Below are 12,288 nucleotides of genomic sequence, written 5' to 3'. Positions count from 1 at the left end.
ACATAATATGTTATAATTGTTAAAACTGGTTACTAGTATAAATGTTTAAATTACTTGAAGTAATAAAAACCATATTTTAGGGTTTTAGAATATCAGAATCATATTTTAAACTTTTTTATTTAAGAACCTACAAATCTGTTATAATTAAAGATTAAATAAAATTGACTAATTTGTCATAATTAAATTTAATTTCATCACTTTCATGTATAATAGCCAATACAACTTGGTGGCATGATCTTCTTAAGTCTCGTAAGCATTTATATTTTTTTTGGGTTATCTGTCTTATTCATGGTTCGACAAGTACATGGAATATACCAAGATTTTCAAGGAATAAATTGGAGTATAGCAATAGTAATACATACCGACCAGTATCGGACTCAGACTTCGGTACAAGTCTGTATGCAACTATTCCATATTAATATTATGTTTGGAAATCTTGTACTAGAGTAGATCTGAAAAATATAAAACATAAAAATGTATTTTATCATAACTTAAATTCAATTTTGGAAAAAAATAACAATATATGAATTTAAGCTCAAGTCACCATTCCTATTATATATTTTATAATATTAATACTATATTCTAAACAAGATAAGAGTGAACAAAAGCAAATTTATGCTCAGGAGATCACATTTAGCTTCGTAAGTTTAAAAACTTGTGTGAATTGACCTATTATGAAACTTAATGATAAGAACATTATCTGTGTTTGTATGTTGGTTTATTACAATAGTTGAATTTTTAGCAAGTTACATGTGCATAATATAGCATAAATTAAAAATACTCATAACTTCAAAACTGAATATATTACATATATTATCTAGCAAAGGCAAGTTAATGTTAATTTTAAATTAACAAGTTAAGTTGTTAGTTGAAAGAAATGTTTAAAAAGTTAAAAGATTATCCTATTTTTTTTTTTAAATTATAAATAGCCAGTAATATGATTTAATATAATAAAAAGTAAATGTCTATGCAATATGCATCATCATTAATAATATTGTATTATTAAATTATTTATAAGTTAACGAAACTTTGATTTGATTAAAAGTAACTCACTATTTATGAAGTTAATATGAATAAAAATCAGTTAAGTAAATGAAAATGAAAATATTAAAGAACACTCATGGTTTAGTGATATTAAATGTGAATACATTACATAATTTAAAAAATAGAAATAAATACTCATAGCTCATATAAGAGTAATCTCAGATGGCAAACGTTTTGCAGCGGGTTCAGTTAGATCACACCCTTAAAATAAATCAGCTTTTTTCATTTATTCTCTCAGCACAAATACAATCTAGGTTATTATTCATGTTAGTCTTAGGACCTACAATGATTTTAATAATTATAATGAATTTAGTATTGTAACATTTTTAACATTAGTTTTTAAATTAAATGCTCTAAAATAAATAACCAAACAATCCTTACTTTTTTTTTGGTAACAGCGTTCAACATCAAAAATATTAACATTCTTGGTAAAATTCATCATTGGTCAGTCATTATTCCTTCCTAATAAAAAAAAAAAAAAAAAACATTTATATATAAACTAAAAAATGGGAATCTCAATTTCAAAAAAAAAATAGATAAAATATCCTTAGATCCCCTAATATGCAACAAATTTTGGTGTTTCAAGTCGTCATTGTTAATATTAATAATTTTAAACATAAACTTTATATTTAAGAATAACTACCTAGGTTCATGAATCTTAAAAGATTTTTTTGTACAAGAAAATGCAAAATAATTCCAAAATTTGTTGCTAAATACGAATCAATTTGGGTAAGAAACATTAGCGTTTATATAACAAACCCTACAGGAAAATAAACAGTTTACCTTTAATATTTGGATGACCTACCTACGATTGACAATCGAGGTTTGCTGCCCTAAATTGAATCACCTATGTGGATTGACGAAAGCTTTAATTTGCTGACAGCTTAAGCCCTAACAGGCTAACATTCCTATAAATCATTTCTAATAAACCTAATTAAAATTCAATTTCGTTGTTTTTCAATAACTTGCACATAAAATATGTTAAAAAGTATACCATAAGATAGCATTAATTATATTCAAATTAAAATTCTTACCGGTGAATCAAAATACTGATTAACAGTAGGTTGGTTGTGAGACTAATAACTTAATTTAACTAACATTTTCCAAGAAAAAAAAAAAAATTAAACAGGAAAAAACATTTAGTTCTGGAAGTAACGCTATATTATGTTTCTATGTTGTAAAATGTATAGTAAATAGAAAAAAAAACTTAAAAATAATTTTTCTGTTCTTAATCATTAAAAAAAAATCTCACAATACTCAATATACAGAATTTTTAAATTTACATCAACAAAGTTTTGGATATAATGTATACAATTGACAATTGTATCTATACTCATTCACAAAAGAGAATATAGTCAGCTGACCAATTTTTTTCAGTGTTGCGTATCTTCCACAAACCCAGTGTTAGCGAGATCAAGTGGTTATTGACATGTTAATTGCATCGTGAATGTGCAAAAGCCAAAAAGTAATTGTTCTCTTTTGAGACTGAGTATAGTGTTTAAGAGCTTAAAACTAATTAACTTAAATTGCTTGATATCTTATGTCATTTTTTTTTAATCATTATGCAATTGAATACTATTTTGAATTTTTTCTTGCTAAGCCTACTAGATACCAACTTTCTAACTTAAATGATAAAATATCAAGCCATTATTTTAAAAATTGGACACCGAAAGAAAATGTATAAAATATATTGATATAGTATATTATACAAAGATACAATTTATGTATACATTATTTACTAACTAATAGATATTTAAAATGCATACCTTACCTATGTAATATAGAAACAGAATAAGTATTGTTACCTATGTAATTTTATATTCAAAAAATGTGTATTTACATTTAGAAGCTAAATTACTGGAAGCAATATAGGAGTTTTAAATAATTTCAAGGTATATTAATAGATTGTGTATTTAAAGCACAAACAAAGTAACTAAAAAAAGTTAAATAAACCAAGACACAAACTGAAATAATTAAAATTTAATGTTAAACATATTATACAAATGCCCACATTAATAATATAATTTCATAAATAAATATTTGCATAGTTCATTGTTATTAAGATTGTTATCTTTATTGTAAGAAAAAATATAACAATGCTATTGAATAAGTCCATTTAAAATAATTAAGTATAAATAAAAAATACTAATAACCTTTTAATTTGTATGAATCAAAAGAGTAATTAAAAACCAAATCAATCATTCTGAATATTCTACATATTTATTAAGACTAACATTAATGAATTTATTTATTACATTAAGTAACCTATATCCTAATTTACTGTCATAATAAAAAAACTGTGAAACACAATTTCCTCTTATACAAAATTGCTGAAAATATGTCAAATACTTAGGTAAGCTTCAATTAAAAAATACAAAAGAAAGATATAGTTGAGAAATATAAAAAGTATATTACCAATACAAAACACGTCATTATTGTACTTATTAGATAAATTTAATAAACTGAATGTGCAGTAGACGAGGATGAGAATGTATTTCAAATGACTGGCTCTTGTGTCATTAATACCCAACTCATGAACGGTTTTAAATAATACATAGAAATAACCGGTACGAGTTTCCTATTTTGGTTTATACTGCCTAACAGACTGCCTCCTCGGATCCTGCCTAACAATTTTCAAAAAATAAAAAACCATTTTAAATTAGAATCCTAAATATATATATACATTGTAAAATAAATTGGGGTGACATTTTTGTTAATAGTTATTACTTTGTTTACCTTTAGTTGAAAGTGATGTGGTTAATACCGTCGACCAGGATTTTGACCATAGCCTGCATTACCTGCATTTACATTACCAGCTCCTAAATAAAGAAAAATGGCAAAATTAAATTTTGTGAACAAACAGGTATGAATGAATCATTATATTAAATACAACTACCTGGGTTTCCATAAGGTGTAGTACGATTATTAGAGGTATAATTTGACCTCATCGGGCCACCACCACCACCGCCATAACTTTGATTTGGACCCCAGTTGTTACCTACATCATTCATCGAAATTAGACAAAAATAAATATTAAGAAAATAAAATTATTAAACTTACTAGGTTGTTGTGAGCCTCCCCAACTATCACCGCCACCTCCTTGGTTGCCCCATGCTGGATTATTGTTACCCCAACTTTGAGGAGCACCACCGCCGCCTTGCCAGGCTCCACCAGAATTAGAATTGTACCCACCTGCACTACCGCCATACCCACCACCGCCTCCGCCAGAGCCATATCCTCCTCCCATTCCAGAATTTCCATATCCTCCACCACCGCCATTTGATCCTAATGGACAAAAAAAAAAAGGATCAAATATATATAAGATACATATCATTCACACAAGTGACAATAAATTAGTTGATAGATTTTTACAAAAATTATGTTTAACATTTAATATGTATACTGTATAGGAGAGCCATTTTTTTTAGCATTTTAATTAGGTACTAATCAGCAAGTACTAAGAAATATAATTATAAAAAGGGTATTATGTATGTATTTATTTTTTAATATAGATTAATGTAGAAAGTTTAACTTGAAATCCATGAATACAATTAAATATTGAATGTATGCAAAATATAATTGTAAATATATATATATATATTCATATTTACTGTTATGATGTCCTCCCCATTGTTCGTTTCGCGGATTTCCTCCCCAGCTACTTCTATTACCACCGCCTCCTCCACCACCGCCACGACCACCACGGCCACCTCTGCCGCCACCAGCGCCATCACTACGACTAATAGCTTTTTTCACATCCAATTTTCCTCCAGCAACTTGGTGACTTTTTATCACTACATTTCAAAAAACATGTTTTAATTTCAAGAAAACATTTAAATTTGTAATAATGTTACTCACAAACAGCTTTGTCAACTGAATCGGTATCATCATACTCAATAAATCCAAATCCTTTTCTTTGACCAGAATCTTTATCAGTTACTATTGTTACATTAGTGATATTGCCGAATTTTCCAAAATACTCTAGAAGATCATTTTCTGATTGTTCTTTTATACCAGAAACAAACATTTTTTTAACAGTAGCTGCAATGTCCGGTTTATCAATATCCTAAGACCATAAAAATAAAATATTTTTTAGTTTAACAATAAACATTTATACTTATTTTTTGTTAAGTTAAAATAAGGAAAAAAAATAGTAGTTTTATCATACTTCAGTTAAACTAATTAAAAAAATGCAATGTTTTTTTTTTTAAATTGCATGTATAACATATTGTATAAGAAAAAATATTGGATGTAAATGTCATACGTCACGCGGTACAGCTCGTTTAGTTTCCACTTCACGACCATCAATTTTATGAGGCCTATTTGACATGGCTTGATCAACCATAGATGATTGAGAATATGTAATAAACCCAAATCCTCTAGATCTGAATGTATGAACATTAAAATGATTAATAACTAGGTAAAATATTAAACAAAGAAAAAAATCAGTTACCTTTTGGTTTGAGGGTCTTTCATGACAACAACATCCACAATTTCACCCCATTGCTCAAAAAATTCTTTGAGTGAATCATTGGTTGTGGTGTAGTTTAAACCACCAATGAATAATTTTCTGTATTGTTCTGGTTCCTACAGTAAAAGAAATACTTGGGTTATGATTGACATACAAATATTTCGTGTGAGCGGTTTTCAATGTATGAAGTAAGTACATGTATGTGTGTATAAAAGTAATACAATAATTAATGATATTAATTCGAATAAGGTAGGTTAGCTTTACTTACGTCAGATCCCATGATTGATGAGGAAACTCGTAATACGAACAAAATCAGAAAAAGTAATGCAAATAAAACGGTAGTATAGTCAACTGAAATCAACAATGTTAAACAAGTGTTCCTAAGATTAATTTATTAGAAAAATAATTGATGTTATAAAGACTGAAATTCACAAACAAAAATGGAAGTCACACACGCCAGACGTGTTACGGTAAAACGAGTCAATAACTCGAAATCGGAACGTAGGCGTCTGTGTGCGGTACAGCAAAATGGTGGACGGTTGATGTTGTATGACGCGGACGCTTGTCACAGTGTGAACAACCTAATTTACAACGCACAAATATTTCTCTTTACCAATGGCGGGAAATATAAACCTTTTAATAATAATTAGTAAAAGTAATAAACTACGTCGATTAGGACGCAATATGTTTTTATAGCGGCTAAAGGACCTTTCCACGTCGACGGAAGTTATAGGAGCAAGTTTCAAAAGCCCCTAATTTAGCAAGACTAAATTGAAAGAAGTTTGCGTATCGCTACCGTTGTGAATGTTTGCAATAGCTTCAAGTGTCTTTAAACCTGGGTTTTTACTAAGTACTTGTTCAACTTTTTTCTTAATTTTTTTTCTGACCTTCCCAGGAGCTTCTATCAATTTGTTGACGGTATTAGAGACAATACTCATTACCCAGGTTTTCAGCCAGACTGCCAGAGACAAGTTTTGAGCTTCGATTTTCGATTTTCGTAATAGAATTGGCAAGGAATGTAGTATTGGATGATATGTACACTAAATTATTTTTCAATGAGGTACTTATAATTGAATTTTTCGCGTTTTCTACTGAAATAGCATCTATTTCCAGTTTGGAAATCACATTTTCAATGACACTAAAATTTTCGCAATAATATGTAGCAGTTTGTAACCAAGTACCCAGCGATTTATCACTGGCTCTGGGGGTAATTTACTTTAAATAAATTTACGCGACTGGGTGTTTTACTGCTTTAAGGAAAAATGTGGACAATGGACTAATAGTCACAACTCGCGATTATAACTAGCACACGGACAAACTGGAGAAGATAACAACACATAATATAAAACGGCGATACATTACTAATTTTGTAAATATAGCTCAATATTTAACAAAAATATGTAGTATAAGTAAAATATGTAAAAATATGTAATATCAACCATAGCTTAAAATAATCAGAAAGTACTGTAACATATTTCTATAAAGGAATCATTCAAATATTATCATTCGCGACAAATATGTAAATACATACAAATCCGCACCCTAGTAATAATACTGATTTTTTTTCTTATAGTTTACACGACGAAGGCTATTTTTCAAGCAGGTTTTCTGTGTCCAAATAAACGGTGAATCATTTCCCCTCCGATGGATTTTTGATGCGGACATTTTCCCCCCATTTTTTTTTTAAAGTTTATTATTGACTAATAATATTGAATTTAATAAAACAATATTATTATTATTATTTAATATAATATTATTTTTTTTTTTTTAAATATAAAATATATTAAAAACATTTTTATTTAAAATGTCTGTACAAATCACTGATTATATATTTTTTAGTTTGTTGGTTACTGTACTAACTATTTATGAGAATCATTATTTTAATCCTTAGCTGTAGATGAAAATTTTTTTATTTTTTAATTACAATAATTGATAATTTTCAAGTTTGATACATTTTGTCAAAATTTGAACTTTAAATACTTAAAAAAAAAGTCCTGCCTATAGATCTTTAATATTTATCAACTACATTTCTACCAACTTGGAAGGAATCTTGTATTCAATTTTCCAGCTTTTCGACCCAACAATTAAAATTTATTTGATATTTCATAAAATAAAAATCTAAAACATTTCAAATTTCAGCGCTTTTGAAAACTACAGGGAATTTTTAAAAAAGTATCAAGGGAAAAAGTATCAACTAGGTTCACATTCCTATTAGAAAATATGCAGCTGAAGAAAATCTTGTAGTAAAAGGAAAAGCAATTTTACTGAGGTGATGACAGACGCACATAAAAAAAAATAGTATGTATCTTATAAAATATTTAATTTTGTTTTAATCAAGAATATACATAATACAAAATATGTTACGGGTCTTCAACAAATATTATCATATTATGAAATATGATGAATAAAATAAAAATAAATATGTATGAATCAGAATATTAAATTAAGATTGTACTTCCATCGGTACACAAAACATGTTTTTTAATTTAAAAATAATACTTTTTAAAACATTATTAAAAAGAAAAACCAAATAATGTTTTACTTATTAACTTTATACAGTTTCCCATTGTATTATATAAACTGAACTTAAGTCAATGAATTGTAAAAATAATAATTATTAATTATTTATTCTTATAATTTACTTTCATCCACCCAAGATAAAAAATATTCAATCTTTTTCAATAACAAACGTACTTTCTTAATGTCTACAAGAATCAAATAAGTGGCCTTAGCATCAGGAAACTTTCTATTAAATTCTCCTTGTTCTGTTTTTTCTGGAAACAAAATAATCAAAATATAGAACACAAATACAATTCTGTTGCCTAAATTTTTTTTAACATACTCAATGACATATTTTTTTGCTCATTTTTATACATTGTCAGTAAATTATGTATATCAGATAAAGCTAACTTTATGTTATAATTGCAGTTGGAATCCAAACCATTACTAAATATTGTTTCCAAGTCGTTATTTATAAGAATAAAACCTTCTTGAAAACCTTTGAACATTTCATGCTGAAAAACAAAATAATATGAAATATAATAGTTCTCAGTATTCATTGTTTGCATTATTAATTAATTAAAATTATTTATTACCTCTTGAATACAAAGCTCGACAGATTTGACCGCTATGTCATAAGATTCAAAATTCTGATTAAGACATAGATTTTTTGACAAATTATAAAGTCCATTGATAAATTCTGATAAATATGATTTATGTTTTCCGTTATAATACCGTATCAAAAACACATATGGAGTAATCATATTAACTAAATTCCATTGAATGCAATCTGATGGAGATTTTTTCTAAATAAAACATCTTAATTACATTACAAGTCACAAGAACACTGAAGTAGGTATTAACACTCTAAGGAGTGAATTAAGAATACACAGGTGTTACTCAGGGAGCCGATTAGAAATGAAAATTTACTTATTTTTTATTAATTTTGGAACAACGATGTATATTTACATCTCACATTTAAAGTTTTCTCACCATAAGCACATCAAGCATCTCAGTCAGAGACTTGTAGCTTGTTTGTGCTTCAAATTATTTATGCAAAATGGGCATGAATCAATCCATCGAGACATGGGTCCATCCAAAGTATATAAGGTAAAACCATATAAAATAAATTAAAACTTAAGCGATAAAACATAGATATACGTCATTGCTTTTTTTTTAGGCACAATTTTTTATATCATTATACATGTCAATGTTCATCAAAGGGTTAAAACAAAAATGTTGATTCAAAGTAGTGAAATACTGAACAATGTTAATCTAATGTTTTATAAAAACTTTACCAAATAAATGTACGCAATATTAATTTAACAAAATGTATTTATTTATTTGTATATAAAATTCCTAGGTACTTACTGAAAGTATGGATAATTTTGGAATGTTTGTTATTAAATGTGGAAACTCACTATCATTCATATTTTCACCAACTTCAGTTACTATTTGTTTTTCAATCCTATAATATAATATAATTTTTTTTAAATAATTTGGATTAAATTAATAAGTTCACTTACGGTAAACACCACCAAGGAGTAAACTGAGGTAGAATTTTAGAGATATCACCAGACTTAACAAGATGTTCAAATTCTGCTTTTTCTGAATCGGTTAAATAACTCCAAACTACCTCAGCATCATTTAGATCAATCCCATTCAATCGGTCATTTATATCTGTGAATTCTTCATCATCTGAATCACTTTCTGTATAAAATAAGTGTATATTTAAATAATTATTAATATTAAAATAGTATTTTTATTATTGGTCAAAGTTATATCATACATAAAATGTAATATATCAGATATACTTATACTTTATTCAGAATAAAAATGGAAAAAAATCACAACGAAACAGCGTCACGTTGGCTGCCGTCGGTGCACGGCCGACTACTGGCCAATTACAGAGGTCTTATCTGCACAGTTTATCCATTCTTATTCTTAATAGAGTATAGTAGTTTTCAATATCAATATAAAATAAAATAATAAATAATAATTGATTTACAATACAGTAATAATCCAATATTAATCATTTAAATTAAATAAATGTTTTGATAGGAAACTAAAAAGCTTCTGAATAATCTATTAAACTCTAGGTATTATGGTTAATAATGGAGCAAATTGACCTATTATAAAATATAATAAATAAATAAAAATAAAAAAAAAAAAAAAAAAAAAAAGTGAGAATATTATCTAGTGAACCCCATAGGGTTTTTCTATATTTTAATGTTAATGCAAGTTATGATTTTGTTAAAGACAGGGACAATGCATGCACCCGCTTAATTAAATAACAATGTATATGTTATACAATAAATATTTCCTATATCATTTATAAATTGTAATTAGTATTAATATTTACTTATTCTTTTGGTTAAATTATTCAGTAATATAATAAATTATTATTTATTATGTTAAAATAGTGCTACAAATTACAATCTACATAAGTAGGTATGATAAAGTTTATGATATTTATACGATTAAAATATTAGAGTAGATTATTTAAAGTTTTGGATAGATGATCTTTATTTTATTCAGTTTTCAGATTAATAAAAAATCAATACAATATGAAATATTTACCGGAATCTTCATTTTCCCCATACACTCGTTTAAGAATGTCTATCATTTCTTTCTTGCCTACATCATCCGAATCTTGAACATCTAATTCTTCTTGAATGCATTCTTTGTAAAATTGTTCTGTACACTCTAAATGAATCGACGATTTGTAACATGTTAAGGAACAATAAGGTGCTCCACATTTTGGACAAACATATTTGCTTTGATTCCCTGTACAACTTAATAAAATACATATTGATGATATAAATGAATTTCACAATTAATTTTACTTAAGGTTACTAGAAAGTTCATCAAATGTTTTTACTTACAACTTACAAAGAGTATCTGTATTCATATTTAATACTTGAAAATATAAACAAGTATTCTTTTTTTTAAATGCTTGAAGCTATAGTTCAACTTCAAATACAAATTACTTGTAATCGATACGATAGTAACAAGATTTATGATGAATTTGTAAACTGTAAAGGAAACCACCTATAAAAATAAAAATTGAATAAAATAATCTAACGTGTTCCGGTTATGTTCTTCGTTTCGTACCATTCTTATCATTTATCAACCGTTTGATAGTATAAATATTATTATCTATAAAAGTACGATTTATAACAATTGAATCACGGTCTAGAACACGGTCTTAGAAGATATCTTCCGTGAATATACACAATAATATCTATATAATTCTTGGCACATATATCATCAATAATATATTAAATGATTTTTCAATTAAATTTACTATCGTACGCGTGTAGTTTTTAAAATCAATAATATTATTTATTTTCAAGATTTTCTATTGAGTATCTCCCGGCTTCGCCCGTGATAAGTTTTATGGTTTATACGCTATATGCTTATATAGGTGTAATTTGTATCTCAGTTTTAGCGTACCTAGGTTCACGGGAAAATCGGAGTCAGTATACAACGATCAAACTGAAAACAATATAATAATATTATTGCCAAATTATAAAATACCGACAAAATTACACTTGCGACAGTAACGTAGCTAAATAGCCTATACAGAGTTCCGTATTATCGTTATTATAAAATACTTGAAAGACTTGAAAGCTTAAATTATTCAAACTATAAATAATATATAAAATACTTATTGGCTATTGGCTATTGTACATTTGAAAAATAAATAAATAATAATACACATCTCTATTCTAACAAGGCAGATTCATCGAGTAAGATTTTTAAGGTAGGAATAATTTATGGGAAACCTTGCTTAAAATTTTCAATCATTAGCCATCTATAAAAACTCATAATCTTATAATTGTTCAACCCACAAAATAATTTGCAATTTTTCGTGATTTTATAGAACTTTGTCATAGAATTTGAACTTTCAAAAAAAAATTGTACCTACTTGTGTATTTTTAATATTAGATTCTGAGCGAAGCGATGAATGTATTGATTCTACAATGATGTGTGTTTTTTTATTTTTTTTTATTTTTTTTATTTTTTTTTTATTTTTTTTTTATTTTTGTGTCTGTCATCACCTTTTAGGACAGTAAAAGTGCTTGGATTTTCTTCAATAGTAACTTTTTTGATAGGAAAGTGAATCTAGTTGGTACTTTGGAGAATACAAAATTTCCCAGTAGTTTTCACAAGCGACGTGAAAAACAAAAGAAAAATTAAGGAAAAACGGGAATTTTTACGCAAAATCTGTTTTCGAGAAAATCGATTTTGGTTTTTGGTGTAACTCTAAA

General features: G+C 27.0%; 2 protein-coding genes across 4 annotated transcripts; both read right to left on the bottom strand.

Annotated features, from left to right (window-relative positions):
- Positions 1 to 3,092: 3,092 nt before the first annotated feature.
- Positions 3,093 to 6,033, bottom strand: LOC132945974 (heterogeneous nuclear ribonucleoprotein 87F-like). Its single transcript, XM_061015829.1, has 9 exons — positions 5,784 to 6,033; positions 5,498 to 5,631; positions 5,309 to 5,429; positions 4,903 to 5,110; positions 4,656 to 4,838; positions 4,105 to 4,329; positions 3,938 to 4,042; positions 3,781 to 3,863; positions 3,093 to 3,668 (listed from the first exon to the last, which is right to left on the bottom strand). Exons 1-8 carry the CDS (start codon positions 5,793 to 5,795, stop codon positions 3,802 to 3,804), a joined length of 1,050 nt encoding a protein of 349 aa, XP_060871812.1. The 5' UTR covers positions 5,796 to 6,033; the 3' UTR covers positions 3,093 to 3,668; positions 3,781 to 3,801.
- Positions 6,034 to 7,827: 1,794 nt separating this feature from the next.
- LOC132944836 (zinc finger HIT domain-containing protein 2) lies at positions 7,828 to 11,146 on the bottom strand. Of its 3 annotated transcripts, XM_061014355.1 has the most exons (8): positions 11,129 to 11,146; positions 10,900 to 11,065; positions 10,595 to 10,809; positions 9,541 to 9,724; positions 9,386 to 9,482; positions 8,611 to 8,820; positions 8,358 to 8,529; positions 7,828 to 8,289 (listed from the first exon to the last, which is right to left on the bottom strand). In XM_061014355.1, the coding sequence occupies exons 2-8, from the start codon at positions 10,923 to 10,925 to the stop codon at positions 8,147 to 8,149; spliced, it is 1,047 nt and encodes a 348-aa protein (XP_060870338.1). In that variant the 5' UTR covers positions 10,926 to 11,065; positions 11,129 to 11,146; the 3' UTR covers positions 7,828 to 8,146. The 3 variants fall into 3 exon arrangements, with proteins under 3 accessions (XP_060870338.1, XP_060870337.1, XP_060870340.1); XM_061014354.1 differs by lacking the exon at positions 11,129 to 11,146 and having other exon boundaries at positions 10,900 to 11,119; XM_061014357.1 differs by lacking the exon at positions 11,129 to 11,146 and having other exon boundaries at positions 10,907 to 11,119.
- Positions 11,147 to 12,288: the final 1,142 nt, after the last annotated feature.

This window comes from Metopolophium dirhodum, chromosome 5 (genome assembly GCF_019925205.1).
Source record: "Metopolophium dirhodum isolate CAU chromosome 5, ASM1992520v1, whole genome shotgun sequence".
Lineage (NCBI taxonomy): Eukaryota > Metazoa > Arthropoda > Insecta > Hemiptera > Aphididae > Metopolophium > Metopolophium dirhodum.
This window is presented reverse-complemented; position numbering and strand designations above follow the sequence as displayed.

Bases quoted from the DNA above. Each gene is read 5' to 3' on its own strand.
- LOC132945974 (XM_061015829.1), bottom strand. The intron at 5,111-5,308 runs GTATGACATTTA...TTATGGTCTTAG, and splicing joins AACGAGCTGTACCGCGTGAC to GATATTGATAAACCGGACAT. The intron at 3,864-3,937 runs GTTGTATTTAAT...TTCTTTATTTAG, and splicing joins ACCTTATGGAAACCCAGGTA to GAGCTGGTAATGTAAATGCA.
- LOC132944836 (XM_061014355.1), bottom strand. From the start codon at position 10,925: ATGAATACAGATACTCTTTGTAAGTT. The intron at 8,821-9,385 runs GTAAGTACCTAG...TGTTTTATTTAG, and splicing joins CAAAATTATCCATACTTTCA to AAAAAATCTCCATCAGATTG. The intron at 8,290-8,357 runs GTATGTTAAAAA...TTTTGTTTCCAG, and splicing joins GCAAAAAAATATGTCATTGA to AAAAAACAGAACAAGGAGAA.